We start from the raw sequence: 27,493 nt of genomic DNA, 5'->3' as shown, positions 1-27,493 counted from the left end.
CCCATTCTGGAAACTACACCCCATAAGGAATCTAACAAGGGGGGCAGCGGGGATATGGCCCCCTGGTGAAGGCCACATTTGGGACGTGAAAATGAAAAATTGTGAAAATTTATTTTCTCGGCACATGTTCTACGTAAGTGCCTGTCACCAGTGGGGTCCATATCCTCACTGCACCCCTTGTTAGATTCCTTATGGGGTGTAGTTTCCAGAATGGGGTCACTTGTCGGGGGTTTCTACTGACCTGGCAGCACAGGAGCTTTGTAATTGCGACATGGCCTCCATCCTCCATTCCAGCCTCTAAATGGCGCTCTGTCCCTTTGGTGGCTTGCCCTGTGCCCATATGGCACATTATGCCCACATATGGGGTATTTTCGTAATCAGGGGAAACTACCCTACACGTTTTGTGTTCATTTTCTTTTTTAACCCCTTGTGGAAATGGAAAAAATCAAGGCTAGACCAACATTTAGTGTAATTTTTGAAAAATTTTTACTCTAAATCATTAATCTTGTCATGATTTTTTCATTTTCACAAGGGGCTAAAAGATAAAAAAAAAACAAATGTGTAGAGCAATTTCCCCTGAGTACGGAAATACCCCACATGTGGGCATAAAGCGCCATGCGGGTGCAGGGTAAGCCTCCGAAGGGAAGGAGCGCCATTTCGTTTTTGAAGGCTGGATTTGGATGGAATGGATTTTGAGGGGCCATGTTGCATTCAAAAGGCCTCTGTGTTGCCAAGACAGTTGAAACCCCCCACAAGTGACCCCATTATGGAAACTACACCCCTCAAGGAATGTAACAAGGGGTGTAGTGAGCATATGGACCCCACTGGTGACGGGCACAAATGTGGAACAATGTGGCGTGAAAATGAAATATTACATTTTTTACACTATAATGTTGGTTTAGCCTTGAATTTATCATTTTCACAAGGGGTTAAAAGAGAAAAAAAACACACTATGTGTAGAGCTATTTCCCCCGAGTCCGTAAATACCCCACATGTGGACATAAAGCGCCATGTGGGTGCAGGGCAAGCCTCCGAAGGGAAGGAGCGCCATTTGGATTTTGGAGGTTGGATTTGGCTAGAATGGATGATGAACGCCATGTCGCATTTACAGAGCCCTCGTGCTGCCAAAACACTGGAAACCCCCAACAAGTGACCCCATTCTGGAAACTGCACCCCTCAAGGAATCTAACAAGGGGTGCAGTGAGGATATGGACCCCTTGATGACGGGCACATTTGTGCTATGAAAGTGAAAAAATGAAATTTTTTACTTTTACGTCACATTGTTCCACATTTGTGCCCGTCACCAGTGGGGTCCATATGCTCACTGTGCCCCTTGTTAGATTCCTTGAGGGGTGTAGTTTCCAGAATGGGGTCACTTGTGGGGGGTTTCCAGTGTCTTGGCAGCACGAGGGCTCTGTAAATGCGACATGGCCCTTGAAATCCTTTCCAGTGAAATTCAGCTTCCAAAAGCCAATTGGCGCTCCTTCCCTTTGGAGGCTCGTCCTGCGCCCCCTTGGCACTTTATCGCCACATGTGGGGTATTTCCGTACTCGGGAGAAACTGCGCTACACATTTTGTGTCTTTTTTTTCCTCTTATCCCTTTAAGAAAATGAAAAATTGAAGGCTAGAACAACGTTTTAGTGTAAAAAATAAATTTTTCTTTTTTCACGCCATATTGTTCGGAAAATCTGTGAAGCACCTGTGGAGTCCAGATGCTCACCGCACCCCTTGTTACATTCCTTGAGGGGTGTAGTTTTCTAAATGGTATCACTTTAGGGGTGTTTTTTATGTTTTGGCACCCCAGAGCCTCTGCCAACCTGAAGTGGTACAGTCAGAAATGACCAAATATAACGGAGGCGTTGAAATTCACTAGGCGCTCCCTTATATCTGAGGCTTGTGGTTGTGTCAAATAGCGCAATAGGGTCACATATGGAGTATTTCTATAAACTGCAGAAATGGGGCAATAATTATTGGGGTGCATTTCTCTGGTAATAGGTTTATAATTGTGAAAAATATTGGATTACAATAAAATCTCTGCACAGAAAATAAAAATTTTCAAATTCCTTACACACTTAGCTTTTATTTCTGTGACTCCCCTAAAGGGTTAAAACGCTTTCTGGATATGCTTTTGCAGAGTGTGGGGGGTGCAGTTTCTGAAATGGGGTGCTTTGTGGGGCTTTCTAACATACAGGCCCCTCAAATACACTTTAAACCTGAACAGGTCCCTAAAAATATCTGATTTTGAAATTTTACTGAAAATTTGGAAATTTGCTGCTAATGTTTTAAGCTTCCTATTGTCTAAAAAAAATGAAAGATCGTTTAATAAATGCCGCCAACATAAAGTAGACATGTTGCTAATGCTATTTAATATATAATTTATGTGGTATAACCACTTTCTGTATACGCAAAAAAGTTTCAAAGTTGGAAAAATGCAGTTTTTCACATTTTTTCACATTATTTGGGTTTTTTTCATAAAGATTTGTTATGATTATCGACTCCAATTTACCAGAAATGTAAAGTACAATATGTCACGAGAAAACAATCTCAGAATCAGCAGGATAGGTAAAAGCATCCCGAAGTTATTAATGAATAAAGTGACACTGGTCATATTCATAAAATTTGTCTCTGTCATTAAGGCCATTTCAGGCTCTGTCCTTAAGGGGTTAAAGGGAATGTGTCGCTAAGTAAAAAAAAATTTTGAAAGTGTTAAAACTGAATTTGTTATTTTTTTTATTAATTTATATGTGTTTTTAATTTTTTTTACATGTCAGTAAATATGAAAAATTAACAATCTAATTTTTCATATTTCCCAGTGATGGCCACCAGGGTGAGCTCCAGCAGGAAACTGCTGGTAAAAGCAGCCTGAAAAAGGGATGCTGAAAAAAAAGAGGCTGTCCCTGCTCAGCTGCTGTGACATCATCACCTCCCCCCTCTTTTCACAAAAGAACAAAGAGGGGAAAGGTGATATTATGTGTACTGTTGGGCATCGCCATTTTGTTGTTGTCTGCACAGCAGTACAGCTATAAGAAGCATGTGACACTGCGGACACCAGAGAACAATAGCCTGTACTCTCCTATCTATCTATCTATCTATCTATCTATCTTTCTATCTATCTAGCCTACCTGTGAAATGTGTGACACAGCGGACACTAGCCTGTAAATATAAATAAATATATATATATATATATATATATATATATATATATATATATATATATATTTATTTATATTTACAGGCTAGTGTCCGCTGTGTCACACATTTCACAGGTAGGCGGGATATAGAGACAGGGGGTAGAGGCTGGGGTGATGGGAGGGAGAGGCTGGGGTGACAGGGGGCAGAGAGGCTGGGGAGACAGGGGGCAGAGAGGCTGGGGTGACAGGGGGCAGAGAGAGGGGGCGGGGAAAAGTGGGGGGCACAGGGAGAAGGTACGGTAGAGGCAGGCTGGTTCCCCCCTAGAACAGGGCAGCACGGTGGCTCAAGTGGTTAGCACTGTAGCCTTGCAGCGCTGGAGTCCTGGGTTTAAATCCCACCAAGGGCAACATCTGCAAAGAGTTTGTATGTTTTCTCCATGTTTGCGTGGGTTTTCTCCCACACCCAAAACATACAGATAGGTGAATTGTGAGCCCTAAAGGGGACAGGGAGCAATAATTGGCAAAAAAACCCACAAAAAAACGATGTAAAGTGCTGCGGAATCTGTGTGCGCTATACAAATAAAAGCATTATTATTATTATAACAGTTACAGGAGGTGGAGGAGGTGAAGGGGAGAGAGGAGAAGATGATGGGGGTGAGAGGAGAAGATGATGGGGGTGACAGAGGAGGTGAGGGGGTGATGGGGGTGACAGAGGAGGGGATGATGGGGGTGACAGAGGAGGGGATGATGGGGGTGACAGAGGAGGTGAGGGGATGATGGGGGTGACAGGAGGGGATGATGGGAGTGACAGAGGAGGTGAGGGGATGATGGGGGTGACAGAGGAGGGGATGATGGGGGTGACAGAGGAGGTGATGATGGGAGTGACAGAGGAGGTGAGGGGATGATGGGGGTGACAGAGGAGGTGATGATGGGAGTGACAGAGGAGGGGATGATGGGGGTGACATTGGAGGTGAGGAGATGAGGGGTGGATTTAACATCGGGGGTCTAATCGGCGCAGAATAATCCTATTCAGACCTGAGAGGGATCCGGGCAGCTGTCAGAGAACCGGGCCGGCGAGGAGTCGGGGTGCGCGCTCCGGGCTGTGACAGGAGTGGAATGCTAACCGGAAGATGGGGCAGCCCCGGCATCCATCGGCTGCCGCCGCCGCTGTTTCCACCTAGTGGCCCTGGATGCCGGGGCTGCCCCATCTTCCGGTTTGCATTCCACTCCTGTCACAGCCCGGAGCGCGCACCCCGACTCGTCGCCGGCCCGGTTCTCTGACAGCTGCCCGGATCCCTCTCAGGTCTGAATAGGATTATTCTGCGCCGATTAAACCCCCAATGTTAAATCCACCTCCTCACCTCCAATGTCACCCCCATCACCATCGTGATGCTGCCGCACCCGGGTCCGGCAGCCGCAGGGGGGACAGCATGCAGCAGGGGGAACGCTACTGTGCCCTGCTCCTCCAGCGATCAGCCTGACTCTCTCCATCCCCCCGCAGCATGCTGCTGGGGGAAAGGAGAGAGCTGCGGTGACTGGTGCCGGGACATTGCTGCGTGATAGCAGTGTCCCGGCACCCAAAGCAAAAGTTTATTTACTTTCTCCCACTCCGGCGGGGGGTGGGGGGTGGTGCAGAGAGAGCGCTGCACACACAGATCTCCTGTCTCTCTCTCTCCTCCCTGGCTCCCGTGCCGGGACTTCAAGAAAATGGCGCCGCCACCCACCCCATGTACTTCAGCTGTGTACTGCGCATGTCTATACGCATGCGCAGTACACAGCGACGGAACCTCAATGTAAGTGAACCAGACGGACTCCGTCGGTTCACTCTAATGATCTGGAGGTGCCGTATAGCATCTGTGTGTGTGCCGTGAAATGACGTCACACACACACTATAAACATGGCAGCCCCCTGTGCAGGAGTAAATTTTATTAAAAATAATCAAACACTAAGTTAAAAAAAAGAAAAAAATCCAACACACTTATTTGATCTTATTACTTTTCATTAAAAAATTTCCAAAAATGTGACACTGTCCCTTTAAGGGGTAATATGTCCCGACCATCCATTCACTTGTTACAGTGAGGCAATGTAACACCTCAGGCAGTCATTAAAGTGGATCCAACGTAGAAAAGGTTTTCCACAGCTCCTTTAGATAGTGCAAAATTCTTTATTGGTACATATAAGGTGAAATTAAAAACTGGTTAAAATCGCGCCGACGCGTTGCGGAGGCAGCCCTCCTTAATCATGGCCATCTAAAGGAGCTGTGGAAAACCTTTTCTACGTTGGATCTGCATACACGGGACACGGCCCGCATCTATATCCACGTGCTCCTCTTCATTCCTGGAGACTCGTGTATCTGCATGCACCTCTATTCAGCTGGGGTGAGCTGATCTCTATGTGTGTGTTTCTATAGTCATTAAAGTGGATTTGTCACCATCTGACATGAATATTGCAGACCAGAGTTCTCCAGACCATAGCACCACTACATCTTTGTGCTGTATGCACAGATCACATGGCTGATTATGCAAAGGGAAGGGCTTAAAGCACAGTGAGGTGTAGAGGGCCCAGTCCCCACATTGACACTATTCATAGCCCGAATAAGGACTCCTTTTTTATAAAGGGGATATATATATATATATATATATATATATATATATATATATATATATATATAATATAATTAGGGATGCACGATGCACCGAAATATCGATACTACTATCGATATTTTGGGCAAAAAAACGGTTCGGTACCAGGATTTCCTGGTATCGAATTGTTTATGTTAACCGGCGCATGGAATATACCGCGGAAAACATTGCGGGCGGCAAGATGAAGTCTTGCTGTGTGTTCATTCAGTGACCGGCTTCCCCCCCTGCTGCGGTTTGCTATTGTCTGCCGCCCCGGCTGCTAAAAATCACCTGATTCGCCGAACTTGTACTCCTACTACCGCCTCTCCTACTCCATTGGATGCTCCACTTGCCTAGTCCTAGTTACTTCCGTGGTCACAACCTTCATCATTTTAGGCTGCTGCCCCAGCTTCTCCCTGTTCCGGAACGTGCATACAGGATCTGGAGAACTGAATACAGCACAACTTTCCGGCAGCTCTATTCATCCTCTCTGCACGCTCTGGAAGTTGTGCTGTATTCGGCTCTCCAGATCCTGTATACACGTTCTGATCTATGATCTCTTACAAGTAAAGTTCAATAGGAAAACCCCTGTAACCATTTAGATGCCGATTTCCAAAACTAACAGTGGTGTCAGAATCCTGCCAGTGCGGACATCAGGGGGATCGGCTCTGGCTATAGGGGGGATGTAACCTGCAGATTACCCACTCACACAGGAGCGGGCTGTGCTGCTTCATTGTATTAGAAGAAACTGCATTCCAGTGTAGACAGCGTCTGGGGAGAAATCACACTTCGTCACACTGACCGGGAAGCTGGGTGTCTGAAGAGAACGCTGCAACCGCCCGACAGCTGCTGCTGGACGCTCTGCCAGACTGGTCATCATGACATAAATTATTGGCCTGTATGTGTGTATGTCAGCTGTGGCAGCGTTCTCCGTAGCACAGGCCGTGCTTCCCGGGCAGTGTGGTGACCTGTGACCTCTGCCCGCCTGTGTGCGTCCTCCCTCCTCCTCAGTCTCTGGTGCAGCGTCCAGGATCCCGTGCTGTAAGCCTGAGGATTATTTTCTCCTATCTATCTATCTATCTATCTATCTATCTATCTATCTCTCTATCTCTCTATCTCTAATCTCAATATTCTGTGGAAGTCTACCCCATGTACATTGTGCCATCCCTAGTGCTGTGCCACAGTATATACAGACACTGGGGGATTGGGGGTGGTGGTGATAGGAACATGGAAAATTTAGCTAAAACACTAGTGTGGCTTACAAAAAAAGCCGTGTCAATTAGCATTACCGCAACTACATGTGTCTGAATAACCGTGATATTGATTTCGGCCAATATCGCCCAGCCCTATGTACATGATATATATATATATATATATATATATATATATATATATATATATTATAATTTGTTACACTTGCAGTGCAGTACAGATCAATCCATTTAATAATCTGGGTCCCTTCCCCCTTTCCCACCTTAGGATATCGCAGCAGAGTTTATGGTTCCCATTCTAGCAGTCAAATCCACAGCGATACTGATGTAACTGATGATCCAAATCAGTTAAATTACTCAGTATTGCAGTGGATTTTACTGTGAGACTCAGTATGAACTCTGCTGCAATACGCTATGTCTGAAGGTGCCCAAATGGTCCCTACCATTCACACATACTGGATCTGCTGCACATTTAATGCTGCAGATATTAATGTAATTAAACAAAGGAATCACATCATGTATGTGTGAATGGATCCTAAGGGAAAAAGAAACCCCCTCACTGGCCAAGGCCTTAAAATGGAATCTAACCTGCTGATAACCCCCTAGTGGGCGTAGGGGGTATGTCCCCAGTTGTGCCCAGTAAGCAGATAGGAGCACTGTGGTGTGGCTACCACAACTCCAAGCACCGATCATTGATAATCACTAGAAGGGGCTGGTTGGCCAGGTGGTGCATCCCTGCTCCCCAAGTGGCAATCTGCCTCCGGCGGCCTGTCCCCCTGATTATCATCAATGGAGTGGGCCATCCCAGAACGGTGCTTGGAGGTGCAGTAGGCACAACCCCAGTGCTTACAGGGCACAATTAACAGCACAGGAACATAGAGACATCCTCATCCTCAGTCCCTTGTGCCCACTAGGGAGCTATCAGCAGGTTAGATTTGTCTAACCCGCTGATAGTTCCCCTTTAGAATATCATAAAGGATTAGAAAAGTAAAAGAAATATTTTGTGTAAAACTCCAGATTAGTGTTGCACGATGCACCAAAATATCGATACTACTATCGATATTTCGGTCAGAAAAACGGTTCGATACCAGGATTTCCTGGTATCGATACTTCATGTTAATCTGCATAATAGTGCAGATTAACATGAAGTATGGTGCAGAGAACACGGCCGGCAGCTACCTGAGCGCCGGCCGTGTGCTCTGTGTGCCGCCCCCTGCCCCCTGGTGTCCCCTCCTCCTCCCGCGAGCTCTCCGCTCCCGGCGGCGCCAAATTTAAATAGCCGGCACATAGCGATCGCTAGTGCCGGCTATTTGCAGAGGTCCTCAACTGGCGGACCGCGTGTCCGGACCCCTGGTCAGACCTCCTAACCGCCCCGGATCCGGTCTGTCCCGGGGCGGTTAGGAGGTCCCGCTCCCCACCGCACTGCCTCCCGCCCCATAGGCGTACTGTCCTTAGATGTCAGTACGCCTGTGGGGCTGGGGGCAGTGTCGGTCCGTCCCCCGGCTGATACGCGCTCTCTGGGGATGTTCCGGGGATTCCCCAGCAGAGCGCGCACCACAGACCTCAGTGTACGCTGCCGGCCTGTCCTTCCCGGAAGTGCAGGCCGGCGGCGTACGCTGAGGTCACTGATGCGCGCTCTGCTGGGGAATCCCCGGGACATCCCTACAGAGCGCGTATCAGCCGGGGGCCGGACCGACAGGAAGAGACGAAGACAGCCGCAGCGGGGAACGAGGTGCTAGGTGAGTTCTTTTTGTTATTTTTTTTTTTCTGTCTGGGGGGCATCTACAAGGGGAGAGCGCACAGGTGGACTATATACTACAGGGGGGACCTCACAGGGGGCTATATACTACTGAGGGGGCTATATACTACTGGGGGGAGCGCACAGGGGGCTATATACTACAGGGGGGACCTCACAGGGGGCTATATACTACTGAGGGGGCTATATACTACTGGGGGGAGCGCACAGGGGGCTATATACTACAGGGGGGACCTCACAGGGGGCTATATACTACTGAGGGGGCTATATACTACTGGGGGGAGCGCACAGGGGGCTATATACTACGGGGGGGCCTCACAGGGGGCTATATACTACAGGGGGAAAGCACAAGGGGGGCTATATACTACTGGGGGGAGAGCACAGGGGCGCTATATACTACTGGGGGGAGCTCACAGGGGGCTATATACTACAGGGGGGAGCTCACAGGGGGGCTATATACTACTTGGGGGGAGCTCACGGGGGCTATATACTACTGGGGGGAGCTCACAGGGGGCTATATACTACAGGGGGAGAGCACAGGGGGGCTATATACTACTGGGGGGAGCTCACAGGAGGCTATATACTACTGGGGGACAGCGCACAGGGGGCTATATACTACAGGGGAGAGCGCACAGGGGGGCTATATACTACTGGGGGAAGCTCACAGGGGGCTATATTCTACAGGGGGAGAGCGCACGGGGAGGCTATATACTACTGGGGGGAGCTCACAGGGGGCTATATACTACAGGGGGAGAGCGCACAGGGGGGCTATATACTACTGAAGGAGAGCGCACAGGGGGGGCTATACACTACTGGGGGAGCAACAGGGGGGCTATATACTACCAGGGCAGTCACCCCCTTTGTACCTAATATCAAAGGCCTGGTGAGAGAGAAAAAAAATGCACGTTTTCCCGCTAATAAGCAGCAATTCTGTATATAAATAGTTGAACGTTTGTGACAAAGTAACAAAACACGTTTCCTACTGATGTTCAGCTCGGACCTTCACCTGACAATAGACCCCGGTAAGTGGACCTTCACTAAAAGTTGTTGAGTACCCCTGCCCTAAAGGGTAGATGCCGCTGTCATAACCGACAGCGGCATTTAACCCCTGCAGAGCAGCTCCATATGCAGCACGAGTCTGCTGCATATGGATCGGCCCCTCACTGCTAATGACTGCGGCCCGCAATCCCGCGGGCGGCAGTCTTTCAACCATTCCAAATACGGGACCCGCCGGTGCTGCGGCAGCGGTCCCTTACACCAGCCAGTTCCCCAACCTCCGGGTCCACAATCTTGTCGCCCCCCCCCCCCCTTCCCGCGGGGCCCACCGATACAGTGGCACAACAACTCCCAGAATACCTTCTTGTGGGGAGTTGTTGTTCACAAGGAGGCATGCTGGGAGTTGTTGTGCCAGGAGGCTGCTAATGCATTACAACTCCCAGCAGCATACCTCCTTGTGCACTACATCCCCCAGCATACCTCTTTGTGCACAAGGAGGCATGCTGGGAGTTGTAGTGCACAAGAATGTATGCTGCACAGAGTTGTGTCAGGAGCTGCACAACTGCAATTCCCAGCATACCTCCTTGTGCACTACAACTCCCAGCATACCTTCTTGTGGGGAGTTGCAAAGCACAATTATGCTGGAAATTGTTGTTCACCAGGAGTTATGCTGGGAGGTGTAGTGCACAAGGAGGTATGCTGGGAGTTGCAGTTGCGCAGCAGCAGCCTTTCAAAACATCCCAGCATACCTTCTTATGCGCTACAACTCCTAGCATACCTCCCTGTGCACTACAACTCCCCACAAGAAGGTATTCTGGGAGTTGTGCACAGGGAGGTATGCTTGAGGTTAGAGGGGAATAAAAAATGTAAAAAAAGTGTTTTAAAATAAAACAAAAAATAAAGGTTCTAATAATCCCCCCTTTTCCTTTTTTTTCAAAAAAAAGTAAAAAAAAAAAAGAACATACATGTATCCATTACATGTGAATTGTCCGAACTATAAAATGTAACAAAGTGATCAAGAAGTCACATAAATAAAAATGTTGTGCATGGGGGGAACATATCTGTAGTCAGGGAAAAGGGAAATTATATTTGTATTTTTACGTGTTTTTTTCTCAAACTTTTTATTTAGTATCGAATTGGTATTGAGTATCGAAATCCGAAAGCTGGTATCGGTATCGAACTCAAAATTTTGGTATCGTGACATCCCTACTCCAGATCAACCATTGCCAATGCAAGACTGTGGTGTTCAAGTCAATAAAAATTTGGTGTTGAAAAATTTGCCAATTTTTAATTGTGTTTTTTAAAAAAAAATACTTTTAAAAGTATCGAATTAGTATCGGGTATTGAAATTTGATAGTTGGTATCGGTATCGAAATTAAAATTCTGGTATCGGGACATCATTAAAATATATATATATATATATATATATATATATATATATATATATATATATATATATATATTATAAACAGACAAAGGCAACCAGCTCAGTAGAAGTTCATGGGATGACAGATTCTCTTTGAATTTGAAGCACTGCCTTGTGTGAGACTGGAACTAGGAGGTGGTGAGCAGCAGGTACCAGCGGCTGATGAGTACAGGTTTTTCTAATTATTATTTTTTGCCCAGCCATGAAAGTTCATGGCAAATCCATGAAGATCCTTATGTAATGTGAATTGTTTTTTCTTTAACTTTTTATTACATCAACTGTATCTTATTGCTGTGCCTGTGGTCTACTATATTCTAAAATAAAGTGAGCACATATATACCTAGATACATATGTGCTGCATCCAGCACTTGGAGTGATATTTGCGATATAAGGCTATGTTCACACTACGTTGCCGATGGCAACAACGGCCGTAGTTTTTGCGGGGTCGAACAATACCTTTAACCTAAACCCATTGATCGAACGGCGCCGGCACGGGAAAGTCGGTGCCGCGGTCCGTTTTTTGGACCGAGGCCCCATTCCCGTGCACGGCGCCGTACTATGCACCGGAACGGGCCGATGCTCAAGCACTGGAGGCGGGCCGGGCCGCCCCCAGTGGGAGGGAATTCCCTCCCCTCTATGACGCGGCTCCCTTAGAATGAATGAAGCCGCGTCATACAGGGGAGGGTATTCCCTCCCACTGGGGGCGGCCTGGCCCGCCTCCAGTGCTTGAGCATCGGCCCGTTCCGGTGCATAGAACGGCGCCGTGCACGGGACCGGAGCCTCGGTCCGAAAAACGGACCGCGGCATCGGCTTCCCCTTGCCTGCGCCGTTCAATCAGTGGGTTTAGGTTAAAGAGGATGTACCAGGTGGTACATCCTCTTTAATTTCAATGGGATCCCATATGGGGCCACAAATAACTGACATGTCAACTGTCATTCATTAAATTCCGGCCGCAGAAAGAACTGTCAGTTCACACAGTGATGCCAGCGGCTCCGGCCGGGGTCACGGAACGGCCGGTCTGATACGTAGTGTGAACATAGCCTAAATGTGCCTATTGGTAAATATTGTGCATACAAATATATTAAAGCTTGTTGTCACACAGCGATGCCTGGTCTCATACACATCAGTAGTAAGTCTGCAATAAATTGCCACTACAATGCAGATATTGGAAAAAGTCTACCTGTTATAATATGTAGGCTTTTTCCAGTCTGGGGAGACAAATAGGGTTCTTCCAACATCTAGCTGCTATATTGAAGCATTATATAGCACAAGTGTTGATTCTCTTGAAACTACAAGGGATCTTATCTTTTATATGTCTACTATATTCTCCTGTTGCTGTTTTTTTTTTTTTTTTTTTCTTCATATATCCTTCCTATGCATTCCTATACACATATATTTCATATTTAATTTATGTGGCTTATAGAAGAATATATAAAGTCTCTATTTTTCCCTTCTTTTTCATTTGATTTAATTTGCTTCAAACCTCCCTTTTTCTTTACACCACCAAGATTTTATTTATGTCGATAACTACAGGGCAGCATGCCGCAGAAGGGAAGCAGAAATGACGCCCACTCCCTTCCTCCCCTCTCCATTACTGCTGGTTCCACTCATCTCATCTCTGTTTCCCCTGGTCGCACCACAGTCAAGTTGCATCATATGCATTGGTAAGTGACATAGTCATACATAGATAGACAGATTGATTTTATATATCATTCTTTTCACATTTCCCATTATTATAAACATCATGTGGTATGCTAGCTGTAAAGTCATTCAGTAATCTTACATAATAATGTTTGTTTATTTAATAGGATTCCTATTTATTACCAAATTTCAACAAAACTGCTGTCATGGTTCTGGCTCAAAAATATGCAGTTTCTTCACTTCTATTGGCCACATAAGGCCAAGTTCACATGGCGTGAGAGACACGACCCGGTCAGGTCACGGAGCGGCCGGTCTCTGAAATGATCATCCCAGCTGGTACTGCAGTACCGGACAGATGATCTTTCGGCCCGCAGAGTTCTAGTGCGGGCTTATCCGTGCGCGCCCCCATCAGAATTCCCCACAGCACACAATGAAACAAGCGGCTGGAGCCGCTCACTTCATTGTGTAAGCTGACAGCTTTCTGCGCCCGCTATTTAGTGAATAGCAGCCGCAAAAACTGTGAGTTTGGTGGGCGGCTCCCCGCTCGTATCTAGTCACTGCGCTCTGCCTGGCAGCGCACTCAGAGGGGATGATTGACAGGCAGAGAGGTCAGTAACTGGCCTCTCTGCCTGTCAATCATCCCACCGAGCGCGCTGACAGGCAGAGCGCAGTGACTAGATACGAGCGGGTAGCCGCCCACCATGACTACTTCCCAGCTCGTATCTAGTCACGAGCCGGGGAATAAAAGTCATTTTTTCCGTTATAAAGCACCTGCTGCGGCCGCGGCCGGTACGTGCTGGGGCCGCTCCAGGTGCTTTATACAATGCTCAAGGGAACCATATCAGCTCAAACGGGCTGATTGGTTCCCTTTAATGCTACATCGGGCAATTCCACCCCGGATTGGGATGGATTGCCTTATGATGCATTGTATCAGGTTATACGTTAAGCTATAATGAGGAAAAAGCTTTCCAGTTCTATACGTTAAGCTATGATGAGGAAAAAGCTTTCCAGTTCTATGGAAGAAGCATAATGCTGTTGCCCAAGCCAGGGAAAGTACAAAGTAGAGGGATATAGACCAATATTGTTAATAAATGTTGATGCCAAGTTATTTGCTAAAGTTTTGGCCACCCGATTATGGAAAAATATGAGAAGTTGTGCATGAAGATCAAGGAGGTATATTTAGCAGGATTGGCTATATAATATTAAGAGACTGTTTGGAAACATACAAACAGTAGTAGAGGGGGATTCCCACTCCATCCTGTCTCTCAACGCTGTTAAAGCATTTGATAGGATAGAGTGGGAATATCTATGTAATGTATTGAGACGGTTTGGGATTGGTGAAAAATTTATTGACATGGTTAGGCTGTTATACACAGATGCAAAAGCTTCGATGGTGGTTAATGGTAGAGAATATGAGCTTTTTTTCCCTAGGTCGTGGGACTAGACGGGGTTGTCCCCTCTCCCCTCTACTCTTTGCCCTTGGAATAGAACCATTAGCTATATTGAACAGATCAGATGAAGAATTGGAAGGGTTTGGGGCAAAGGGTAGAGGGTGGAGGGAACAGGACATTCCTCAATGCAGATAACTTGTTGTTTTATCTGAGACATCCAAAAGTTGCAATTCTTAGGGTATTGACTGTAATTCAAGAAGTTGGTGTATTTGCAGGGTTGAAAATAAATTGGTCAAATGTCATTAAGAATTATTTAAAGGTTTTCCCACCTTTAAGAACTCAGGAAAAACTCCCCCCAGCTTCCAATCTTGGAATTCTTGTCTCGAGAAAAATAAGCAAATACAATAAATGCACCAGTAAAGTGTAGAATTTAATGATAGTCATGATCTTAATTTCTTCATGCAGCCAAGTGTAAGTGAAAGTCCCAAGAATAAATAAATAGCTGAAAGAGTCCAACCTTTGGAACTCTCCACAAATCTCAAAAGCAGTTCAGTTGTCCCCAAAGTAAGTTCAGTGACAGCAGATATGTTTAGCTACCACTCTATTCACCGTCTATGGGACTTCTTGCAAAGCAGTTTTTTAGGCAGTGTTTGGAAATCCCATATAGAATTATAGAAACTGTCGCTTCTTTCACTCGGGACAATTCATCTGTTCTTGTGATCGTTAGAGGTCCTAGTAGTTAGTAGTAGTTAGTAAGAGATATCCTTTTAAGGGAAACTCCAAATAGGGAAAATTTTCTATAAAAGAATTTGCAAATGAATTTGCAAGAGAAGAGCCTGCGGAGCCTCATTTAAGAGTCTCAAAACACAGGATTAGCCAGATATCCCTCTGGGAAGGACCTTTGGTCTTTCCCTTGTCATTACATTGACAGGGCCACTTAATATGGTGGTTTATGTGGTTTCCCTACAGGATCCACCCCTTGACTGGGTCCTACCCAGAGGGATACCTGGCTAGTCCTGTGTTTTGAGACTGTTAAATGAGGCTCCACAGGCTCTTCTTTAGCATATTTGTTTCCCAGGGACCTAGGATTTTACTGCATTGAGCGTTTTAGCTGGCAGTGTTATTGTTTGGCTTGTCTCCCTGAGATCAGCGATCTGTTTCTCTTAAAAAATAAAGCTAAATTGAAAGTTATATAGATGTCTTTATATAATGTATTACTGTGTCTGCGTGGTTCTGCTGCACTGGAAGTGAAGGAAACTGGCTCCTGTGCAATCCACTCCTTCTCAGGAGACTGGGATTATGTCACAACTGTCTCACATTCAGTTTTTCTGAGCACGGACTGGAGATGCAGACATGATGGGTGGAGATTGGGTAGGTGGCTATATCAGTACATTTCTGGGAAGAGTTAAAGGGGTACTCCGGCCAGGCTGTATTTTTCAAATATGGCCGGGGAGGGAGTGGTTATGGATGCCAGAGGTCACTTACCTTCCCAGTTCCAGCATCGGGTCCCAGATTGCGGCGCCCCATACCCCCATCCCGCGGCCGCTTCCTGGTCTGAGCTGCAACATGAGACGTCTCCAGGCAGCTCAGCCAATTGGCGGCCGTAGCGGAGTCCCTGAGATGATTTTTAGCTTTGACATGGTGCATTATCCTGCTGAAAGTAGCCATCAGATGTTGGGTACATTGTGGTCATAAAGGGATAGACATGGTTAGCAACAATACTCAGGTAGGCTGTGGCGTTGCAACGATGCTCAATTGGTACCAAGGGGCCCAAAGAGTGCCAAGAAAATATTCCCCCACACCATGACACCACCACCACCAGCCTGAACCGTTGATACAAGGCAGGATGGATCCATGCTTTCATGTTGTCAACGCCAAGTTCTGACCCTACCATCCAAATGTCGCAGCAGAAATAGAGACTCATCAGACCAGGCAATCTTCTACTGTCTAATTTCGATGAGCTTGTGCAAATTGTAGCCTCAGTTTCCTGTCCTTAGCTGAAAGGAGTGGCACCCGGTGTGGTCTTCTGCTGCTGTAGCCCATCTGCCTCAAGTTCGAGGTACTGTCCGTTCAGAGATGCTCTTCTGCCTACCTTGGTTGTAACAGTTGGCTATTTGAGTCACTGTTGCCTTTCTATCAGCTCGAACTAGTCTGCCCATTCTCCTCTGGCATCAACAAGGCATTTCTCTCCTCACCTTCACGACGGCACCATAGGAGGATGGGTTGTACCCTAGGGACAGGAAAAAGCACGAGAGGTTAAAAGCCCCTCCCTTTCCTCCCAGCACCAGTGCTTTTTCCTGTCCCATTAGGGCAGGCACGAGAGGGAGGGGATCCACGTGAAGGCGAGGAGAGATCCCCTCTAAGAAGAAAAAGATTTACCAGTAAGGCTGTGGGATCGATCGAGGCCTCGGCTTCCTTCCTTCCAAGCAGACAGCCGGCCGCAGGGCAGGAGCAGTCCCGTCGTTTCCCCTGTGGAGCCTCGCACTGTCTCCAGGTACTCGGCAGTGAGGGGGACCCGAATTAATCACCCCCCGCCGGTGGATAACGGGCAGACGGTATCCTGGCTATGGGAAGGCCGCGACGCCTCACCCGTGACGTAGACGCCGCGGTGCTCTGCGTATGACGCGGAAGCCGCGGCGTTCTACGTGTGACGTAGGACGCCGCTGGTGACGTCGGACGCCGTGTCACCCGCGTGTGACGTGGAAGACCGGCGCTCCGGAGATGACGTCAGATGCCGTGCGCTCCACTTCCGGGACCGCACGGTTAAATCTTCAGCGCGAACTGGTCGGATCGTCTCGCTGTTGGTGATGGATCCCTCCACGTCCGACAAGACTGCTACGGCGGTAACTGTGAGTAGTGTATCGGCTTCGGCCGCTTCCGCATGCGCAGCTCTGCATTCAGCACGCTTCCTATGCAAACTCTGCAGTTTTTTTCCCTCTCTGAAATCAGTGCATGTCTTCCACTATGGGTGATATTTTACATTGATAGTACAATTGTCATATCATGAGGGTCTTCTCCACTCAAAATCTGTGTATGAATATATATATATAGATATGTGTATATATATATATATATATATATATATATATATATATATATATATATATATATATATAGATATATATACTCTCTATGGCTATACAGCCAGTGTGGGGGTACTTACATTGGATTATCATCTTTTTTTTTTAAATCTGATGTATATATTGCTTATCCTCCTTAGGAGACTAAAGAATCTAATCCTAAGAAAGATAAACCTAGAACACCAGAGAGGAGATGTGTGACCTGCAATGCAAAACTGTCATCCAGTTGCAAGAAAAACATCTGCCCATCTTGCATTGGGGAAATCATAAAGGAAGAAAGATCATCATTCCTGGAAGATATCAGGAAAATGATGAAGGAGGAGATAGCTACATCTATAACTAGACTCCCTCCTCCTCCCCTGCCGCTACCTCTACCTACCCCTCCTCCTCCTCCTGCTCCACTAGACCTAAATCCTCCTCAGGTCTCCCCGGTCCATCAGGTAGTGTTTAATGATGCACCGGTGGATATCATGTCGAGTTATTCTGCTTCTGTAGCAGCTTCAGAAGAAACTACATTATCCAGGAAACGTAGGAGACACTCATCCGCGTCTTCTGATGAATCAGGTCAGATTCAGGAAACAATAGAACTGAGCGATAATGAGACTGAACAGAAAGAAGAAATAAGGAAATACTTCTTTCCCTCAGAACACACCTCTGCCCTACTCAAAGCGGTCAGAGATGCTCTGAGTGTGGAACAAGTTCAGGAGCAGGTAGCCCCTAAAGATAAGATGTTTCAGGGATTGAAAGCCAAGCAGAAATTGGTTTTTCCAGTCCATGAGACATTACAACAGTTGATCACTGATGAGTGGGCAGAACCAGAAAAGAGGTTACAGGTGCCCAGCGAGATTAGGAGACGGTTACCCTTCGGGGAAGAAGATACGTCTAAGTGGGGAGATATTCCTAAAATAGACGCTCAAGTAGCTAAAACCACAAAAAAATCCTTACTACCCTTTGAGAATTCCTCTCAGCTCAAGGAACCCATGGACCGTAAGGCGGAAAGCCTCTTAAAAAAATCCTGGGAAACAGTATCATACTCATTAAAAAATAACGTTGCTGCCACCTGCGTAGCCAGGGCCCTCCACGTTTGGGTAGAACAGCTAGAAGGCCATTTAAATGATAAATGTCCAAGACAACAAATAGTGGACTCCCTACCCCTACTAAAGGACGCCACTGCATTTCTAGCCGACGCCACAGCCGAATCTATCCGATTCGCAGCTAAAGATGGCGCACTAACCAATGCCGCCCGCCGGGCGCTCTGGTTAAAAAATTGGACCGGAGATAATACCGCCAAATCGAATCTTTGTGGTATACCGTTTGAAGGTCAATATGTGTTCGGAACACACCTGGATAAAATTATAGAAAAATCGGCAGATAAAAAGAAAGCCTTACCAGAAGAAAAAACCCCACAAAAGAAACAGTACAAAAGACCGAAGTTTCAGGACAACTACCGCGGTAAAGGGAAAGGAGGCCGCTGGAGTTACTCCAAGGGAGGGAAAGGGAGAAATATTTTTTTCAACCCCAAGTCCTCCCAAGATAAACATTGACACCGGTCCGGTAGGGGGAAGACTGAAGGACTTTTCAGATGCGTGGACATATATTACCAACAACAACTGGGTAACAAATATCATCAGGGAGGGCTACCGAATAGAACTAACTCAGCCTCCCCCACACAGATTTACAATCTCACGTCAGTCTTCAGATCCCCTACAAAAAGAATTGGTGAAAAGCGTGAGGAAATTACAGAGTATGGAAGTAATCTCCCTAGTTCCACCAAAGGAGAAAGGAGCAGGTCACTACTCGAACTTGTTTCTAGTAAAAAAAAACAACGGCTCCTTCCGTCTAATTATAAACCTAAAACCATTGAACCAATACGTCAGGTATCAGAGGTTCAAGATGGAATCAATACAGACGACAACACTTCTAATAGCGTCCAGGGCATTGATGGCCTCCATAGATCTCCAGGACGCTTACTATCATGTTCCAATACATCAGGATTCCCAAAAATATCTAAGGTCTGCGATTCTCATAGGGAAAGAAGTACGCCACTATCAGTTCAGAGCTCTCCCGTTCGGGATCTCCTCGGCTCCAAGAATCTTCACCAATGTGATGTCAGAGGTGATATCTTTTCTTCATCTCCAGGGAATAAATATAGTGGCCTACCTGGACGATCTCCTCATCATAGCAGACACACAAAAGAAGCTGATACAAGATCTGGAGACAACTCGCAACCTTCTAACATCTTTAGGATGGATCATCAACGTCGACAAATCCGACCTGGTGCCATCTCACAGAAAAGTGTTTCTAGGAATCCTCCTAGATTCAATTCTTCAAACGTCATTTCTTCCGGAGGAAAAAATACAAAAGATCCTCACAAAAATCAGGAGACTAAAGAACAGCTCACTGACGTCTGTGAGAGAGGCAATGTCAGTTCTAGGCTCAATGACTTCATCCATCCCAGCAGTACCTTGGAGTCAAGCCCATTCCCGATCACTTCAAGCCCAGATTCTAAAAACCTGGAACAAAAGGCCTTCGGGATTAGACAAAAAGTTTTCCCTCACCCCCCAGACGAAAAGATCTCTATGCTGGTGGCAAGAAAGAGAGAACCTACAAAAAGGGGTACAGTGGAACCCTCAACCCAAGATAATAGTAAAAACAGACGCAAGCCAGACAGGTTGGGGAGCCCAACTCGGAACCCAATTCTTTCAGGGGATTTGGGACACAAACGATTTAACAGACTCCTCAAACCTCAAAGAACTCAAGGCAGTCAAAAATTCATTACGGGCGGCTCAAAACACCTTAAAAGACACCCATGTACATGTTCTATCGGACAATGTCACCACGGTAGCCCACTTAAGACACCAGGGCAGTGCGAAACACAATCCCCTATGGTCAGTATCAAAACAGATATTCACTTGGGCAGAGTCTCACCTTCTATCTCTTTCAGCAACTCACCTGAAAGGAACAGAAAATACTCAGGCAGACTTTCTCAGTCGCCACCAGGTTCATCCAGGGGAGTGGTGTCTCAAAGATCAAGTCTTCTGTCAACTAGTAGAACGCTGGGGGAAACCCGAGATAGATTTGTTTGCCACAAGAAAGTGACAAACTTCTACTCCCTGAATCCGTCAGACCACCCTACTGCAGTAGATGCCCTGACACAAAATTGGAAGGTAAAAATAGCTTACGCCTTTCCACCCATCCCACTGATACCAAAGGTACTCCAGAAGATCAGGGACCAAGGAATAAAGGTTATCCTGGTAGCTCCATATTGGCCAAAGAGGAGCTGGTTTGGCCTCCTCAAGACATTAGCATTGGAGGAGCCAGTCCTACTTCCACAAATAACAGACCTTCTTTTTCAGGGTCCGATTCTCCATCCAGAGCCAGAAAAACTACAGTTGTCTGCATGGGTCCTGAAGAGACAATATTAAGAAGCCGAGGCTTATCAGAGGAGGTAATATCCACTCTCATGAAAAGCAGAAAGAAGGTAACTACTTCCATCTACCTAAAAGTTTGGAAGGTGTTCTCCTCTTGGTGTAGATCTCCTCCACCAATTCCGGCAGAACCAAACATAGCCCAAATCCTGGACTTCTTACAGGCGGGACTTTCTAAAGGCCTTAGGCCAGCCACCCTTAAAGTACAGGTTTCCGCCTTATCGGCAATCTATGACACAAATTTAGCTGACCATAGATGGATCAAAAGATTTATAAGAGCTGCGTCTAGAATTAATCCTAAAGCTCAGACTATTCATCCGTCATGGGACCTGAATATAGTCTTAGAAGGCTTAACAAAACCTACCTTTGAACCTATAACAGACATCAATATAAGACTTCTCTCATACAAAACAGTCTTTTTGGTCGCGATATGTTCAGCCAGGAGGGTGAGTGAAATCCAGGCCTTAACTATTCGTAAACCATACTGTACTATCTCAGAAGACTGTATTACCTTAAAAACAGATCCTTCTTTTCTACCTAAGGTAGTTACAGAGTTTCATAAGAATCAGGACATTATCCTTCCATCATTCTGTCCAAATCCAAAAAATTCATTAGAAGAAAAATTCCATACTTTAGATGTTAGAAGAGCAGTCCTACAGTATATGGAAACTACGGCTCCCTGGCGAACTGACCAAAATCTATTCATCCAGTTCCAGGGGAAAAACAAAGGGAAAAAAGTCTCAAAAAGTACCATCGCCCGATGGATAAAAAACTCAATAACAGAAGCCTATAAAGCTCAGGACCTACCTTCTCCCATTAATATAAGAGCTCATTCTACTAGAGCGATGTCTACATCATGGGCCGAAAGGGCTTCGGCCTCTCTGGAACAGATCTGCAGGGCCGCGACATGGTCGTCCTCCCACACATTCACAAGACACTATAGACTACTTCTGCAGTCAAAAGAAGATCTGTCCTTCGGCAGGAAGGTGCTGCAGGCTGTGGTCCCCCCCTAAGAGTAATGGTTGGTATTGATCCTATGGTGCCGTCGTGAAGGTGAGGAGAGAAAATAGGATTAGTCTTACCGGTAAGACTGTTTCTTCGAACCTTCACGACGGCACCAGTATCCCTCCCTAGTATTGTATGTTTAATATGATACTCACGTGGTGCTATTGGTTGTTATAAAGGCACTGGTGCTGGGAGGAAAGGGAGGGGCTTTTAATCTCTCGTGCTTTTTCCTGTCCCTAGGGTACAACCCATCCTCCTATGGTGCCGTCGTGAAGGTTCGAAGAAACAGTCTTACCGGTAAGACTAATCCTATTTTCCGCCCACAGAACTGCCGCTCACTGGATGTTTTTTCTTTTTCGGACCATTCTCTGTAAACCCTAGAGATGGTTGTGCGTGAAAATCCCAGTAGATCAGCAGTTTCTGAAATACTCAGACCAGCCCTTCTGGCACCAACAACCATGCCACGTTCAAAGGCACTCAAATCACCTTTCTTCCCTATACTGATGATCGGTTTGAACTGCAGGAGATTGTCTTGACCGCCATGTGATTGGCTGATTAGAAATTAAGTGGTAACGTGCAGTTGGACAGGTGTACCTAATAAAGTGGCCGGTGAGTGTGTGTGTGTGTGTGTGTGTGTATATATATATATATATATATATTATATTATATAATCCTTACAGCAAGGGTACAACAGGAAACATCCAAGAGCATTGATACTTTGTCAAATTCACTAGTATGACTCTGCTATTCACTTTGCATAATAGAGTACTTCAGTGGGAAAAAAGGAAATGCCAGATATGATCTTGCAAATGGAGGCCAGCTACTACTGTGCAGCTTAAAAGAAGACTTAATACCCCTAGGTTACAGTTTAAGATGGCAGCAACAACACTTGGGAGTTTGTCACCTCTGACTGCTTATGGAAGGCCTCTGAGCTTAAAATTATTGCAGTATATGTAGTTACAGTGGTGCCTTGGATTACGAGCATAATTCGTTCCAGCACCGTGCTTGTAGTCCAAATGCACTCTTAAACCAAGGCAAATTTTCCCATAAGAAATCATAGAAATGTAGTCAATTGGTTCCACGCCCCAAAAATAAATATTTATTCTTCTGAATAACGTGTAAAACTAATGAAACAAACATTCAGAAACAGCAGAATATGTGATATTATAAATTACTGTACAGTAATGTTGAGGATGGGAAACAAGGGCTGACAGAGACTGCAGGGAGCATGAAGGAATGAGCAGGCAGATGTGGGCACAGCATAGCAGCACTATCTGTCCGGGGAGAGAGGGGTTACAGCTATGGAGAGATTACCTCCACAGTCCTGTCCTCTGATGCAAGCCCCAGCCTGAAGTGGATCTGCCATGATTTGGAAGGTGGGGGGGGGGGGGGACTTCCTGGGTCAGAGTACAGAGCTGTAGACCACACTATGCAGACTATGCCCCTCCCCCACTCCCCCTTCTACCCAGTACAGGGAGCTCTTAAACCAAAGCAATGCTCTTAAAGTCACAATTTTGAAAAACTGTGAGCTTTTAAACCAAAACGCTCTTAAACCAAGTTACTCTTAAACCAAGGTACCACTGTATTTAGAGCTAAATGCAAAGTAAGGTCACTCTGTACAGTGGCATGCAATGAAACCTCAGGAGGAACGAGGTGCACACTGGCAAAACAACCATTTTTCCAGCTCACAGAAACCAGCACCTGACAGCAACAGATCACATGGCCAAGGAAGGAGGCAGAGATGCATTTGTAGCACTCAGGACCCCTTGATCGCTCAGGGGACCAATCACGGGCAGAAGAACGGATTTTTAAGGGAGGCACTGATCATGGGACACAAGTGCCAGAGATGCAGCTTCAATTCTTTTGGGTTCCTTTTCTGTGTTTTGGGGGCTATTCCACAGTAATCTCTGTCTTGAGCACACAAAGAAAAGAAATAACAGTAAACTGTGCAAACCTATACATATCCCCTGTGATTGTCAAGTCACTTTTGACTGACCATCCACGGTGATCACAGACAAAGGACCAATCCGATTGGTCCTGTGCAGGTTAGCAATGACTGTTAGCTGTTAGGAACAGGTATAGTCAAAGAGATATCACCTTGTCAAAGGACACAGTGATGAATCATACCAGCTGTAACTGTATGTCCATGAGAATTAAAGGAGAAGTCAGTCCGTATTTAAAATCTGGCAGCCAGCAGGGGAGAATTTGTTAGCGGCGGGCCCGGCCTCAGGACCCCCTTCTGAAGGCATTCTCTCTTTTAAGAAACTTTGTAATTGGGTTTATTAGCCAAATATGCCATTATCTGCATTTCAAAAGCCTTTTCCCAGGTCCCCCCCTCCTTCCTCTTTTCCATCCACTGCAAAAAATCAGGAAATTGTGACTTGTTGCATCAGACATACCCAGTCTGGTCTATAGAGAGGGGAGGGGGGGGGGGGGAGGAAGGAGGGAGTTAGCCGACAGCAGAAAGCAGATAATTGAGGATTACAGGCACAGAGCTGGGTGACAGCTGTAATCAGAGCTCAGAGAGGTCAGTGGTGACTGTCAGAGGAGATAAAGGGTGAGGTATTTGTAGATTAACTATTTGTTGTCCTGTTTTGGTCTTTTATTTAGCTCTCTCCATAGGAGAACAATGAAGACAGGGGGGAGAGCTTCAAATTGCTTTTTCATGATAAAAATGCTTTTTTTCGGCTAATAAACCTAATTACAAAGTTTCTTAAAATCGCCTGGACTATTGATTTCTGCAAAAAAAAAAATTCACGACAGTGACACTTTAACCCTAGATGACCTAGGACGTACCGGTACGTCCTGGAAGTCTGTCCCCAGACGACCCTGGACGTACCGGTACGTCCTGAGCTATGAAGCTTATGGCATAGCAATGATCAGTGTATAAAGTGAAACTAATCAATGTACAAGTTCCCCAATGGGACTTAAAATGTAAAAAAAAAAGTTAAATTCACTAACACACTACCCCAAAACCCCTCCCCCAATAAAAGTCTAAATCACTCCCCTTTCCCATTATATAACTAAAACATATAAAAATAAATAAACATAATATACCGTAGCGTGCGTAACTGTCCAATCTATTAAAATATAACAAGCGTCATTGCGACCGACATACACAAAAAGAGGGGAAAAAATGCGGATTACCGATTTTATGTTACATTATATATAAAAAAATTTTTAAAAGTGATCAAAACGTCCGATCTTAACAAAAATTGTATTTTTAAAAACAAGAGATCATGGCGGAAAAAATGACATCCCATACATCCCTGTAGGTGAAAAAATAAAACTGTTATAAGCATCACAATAGGCCCATTTTTTTAATATTTAATTGCCAAAAAAAAGGATTTCATTAAATAAAATATATATAACATTAGAGAATCTGTGTAAACCTGCATATGGTTGTGTTCGGACTGACCTATAGAATAATGGTATTATGTCGCTTTTACCGTATAGTGCATTATGTAGACACACAGTAGCCACAAAAATCAAGAAAACCAACCGGGAAGACCCATCATTTCAGGTGTTACATCTATTGGTTATAATTTATCCCACTATGTCGATCTTTTCCTACAAAAATATGTTATTACCTTGAAATCATACCTAAAAGACTCCACCACTCTCATCAACTTGCTTTATGATATACCATGGCATAGCAACTACATCTGGGTAACCTTAGATGTATTGGCCCTCTATTCCAACATTCCTCACCAAAAAGGAGTTGAATGCATTGCCAAGATTTTGGATACGGACCTAGACATCCCAAAGAGACAAAAGGAATTTATCTTGAATAGCATCTCATACAATTTAACACACAATAGTTTCACCTTCGAAGGGTTAATCTATAGGCAAACTGGGGGCACAGCCATTGGCACACGGTTTGCCCCTAGTTATGCTAATATATATATGGGCTGTTTTGAAGAACTGTTTATTTATTCCAACCCAGTATGGCTTCCGAAAATACACCCATTCAAACGTTATTTTCGACCTCATTCTTATATGGAATGGGACTTTAGATGAAGCCAAGAATTTTGTATTTTGTATTGTGGAATACCTGGACCTAGAATTTGGCACAGAAAAAGAGAAGATTATTACAAAAACACACTTTAAGAAAGTAGATAGCAATAGCTATTTAGATTACCATAGCTCACATCTCAAAAAATGGAAAGATAATATCCCTTATAGTCAATTTAAGAGAATCAGAAAAAACTGCACTAAAGATACAGATTATGAATCACAATGTAGTATTCTGAGCAATAGAATCATAGCGAAAGGATATCCGAAAAAGGTAATCGATTTAGCCATAAAGAGAACTAACAACCTCACACAGGAAGAGTGTCTTAAACCGCTAAAAGAAAAAACACCTTTGGAAAAAGAAAAGGCGAAGCAACATAACCTTGCTTTCATTACCACTTTCAATTCTGACCACAAGAGATTGGAGAACATAATCAGGAAACATTAGAGTGTCCTTCTCTGTGACCCCTTTCTTAAAAACGAAATCCCAAAAATCCCAAGGTTTATCTACCGTAGAGCCAAAACTCTGAAGAATCGCCTGGCTCCTAGCAAATTGCGTCCATCCATAACATCATCCATGAATAAAAATAGGGATACCATAGGAGGAACAAATAAATGCGAGAAGCCGACATGTAAATTTTGCGAGAATATAATATCAACTAATTATTTCTCCAGTAGGTCCACTAGAGAGAAGTTCCCAATCAAACATCATTTAACTTGTAGTATAGACTTTGTAATATACATCTTTACATGCCCATAAGGTTTACAGTATGTGGGGAGAACAACGATGCCCCTAAGAACAAGGATTAATAAACATCGCCATAATGTGAATACGAGTTTCACCAAACATAGTGTATCCCGCCATGCCTCTATACATCATGATAATAATTTTTTTAAATCTGCCCAATAGATCATATACCTGTTGATGTTCCTGATAGATTCCAAAGGCTGAAACGACGCGAGATGTTTTGGATTTTTAAGCTAGACACCCTTTCTCCGAACGGTCTCAATGAAGCTTTTGAGATCAATTTGTAATTCTACTTTTTTCTATAAAGATCACATTACATTTTTTCATGCAGATTATTCGGCAAACATCAGCATGCATGCATTTCATCATCACTACCTCACACTCCTCACATTTTCCATCGTGCAGTAATCATGTCCCTTTGTACCATAAGAAAATTCATTGTACAATTTTTTACTCCAATCATCATGTTTCAAATATATCATACAATCATGTTTCATTTGCATCCTTTTATTGTAACAATTTCATTTATCCCCATATTCACACTATTGCAGCTTTGCCACCAAACTATACCTTTTTGCCGGGATGTCAGCACCGCCTCCTCCCCGGCGCCACCACTCCTACTGGCATTGAAATCCCAATACTGAATAGCCCATATACAGAACCTAGTCCTATCAGGTGCGCTAGTAGCGCAACCGATCTCTTTATTATCATTATCTTTACCCGCGCACGTCATCTGAAGTGTGATGTTTACATATTCCTTAATTTTATTTTTATTGCATCACCTTTCTTCTTACCTTTGTATTTATCTTTTTACTATCCATAACTTCATTTATCTCAAAACCTTTCTTCATATGTCATTCTTGCTATTTATTACACATTGTTAGCCATAGACTCAATAAAGCTTGTTTTAAATCCCTAAAAAAACACACACAAAAAACAAAAACAAAAAAAGCTGATCATGTGACACGGCTTGGGATTACATCACACTATGTGACTCAATAAAGCTTGCCCTAAAAAAAAAACAAAAAAAGCTGATCATGTGACA

General features: G+C 45.0%; 1 protein-coding gene across 4 annotated transcripts in view; it reads left to right on the top strand.

Annotated features, from left to right (window-relative positions):
- USP36 (ubiquitin specific peptidase 36) overlaps nt 1–27,493 on the top strand; it is a 224,882-nt gene that overhangs the window by 152,028 nt on the left and 45,361 nt on the right. For all 4 annotated transcript variants that reach the window (XM_069951540.1, XM_069951541.1, XM_069951538.1 and 1 more), the window contains one exon: nt 12,675–12,805. In XM_069951540.1, coding sequence (XP_069807641.1) covers nt 12,675–12,805 — 131 coding nt within the window. The remainder of the gene's footprint in view (nt 1–12,674; nt 12,806–27,493) is intronic.

Source organism: Dendropsophus ebraccatus, chromosome 14, assembly GCF_027789765.1.
Source record: "Dendropsophus ebraccatus isolate aDenEbr1 chromosome 14, aDenEbr1.pat, whole genome shotgun sequence".
NCBI lineage: Eukaryota > Metazoa > Chordata > Amphibia > Anura > Hylidae > Dendropsophus > Dendropsophus ebraccatus.
The sequence above is the reverse complement of the archived record's forward strand: the minus strand, read 5'-3'. Positions and strand labels throughout refer to the sequence as shown.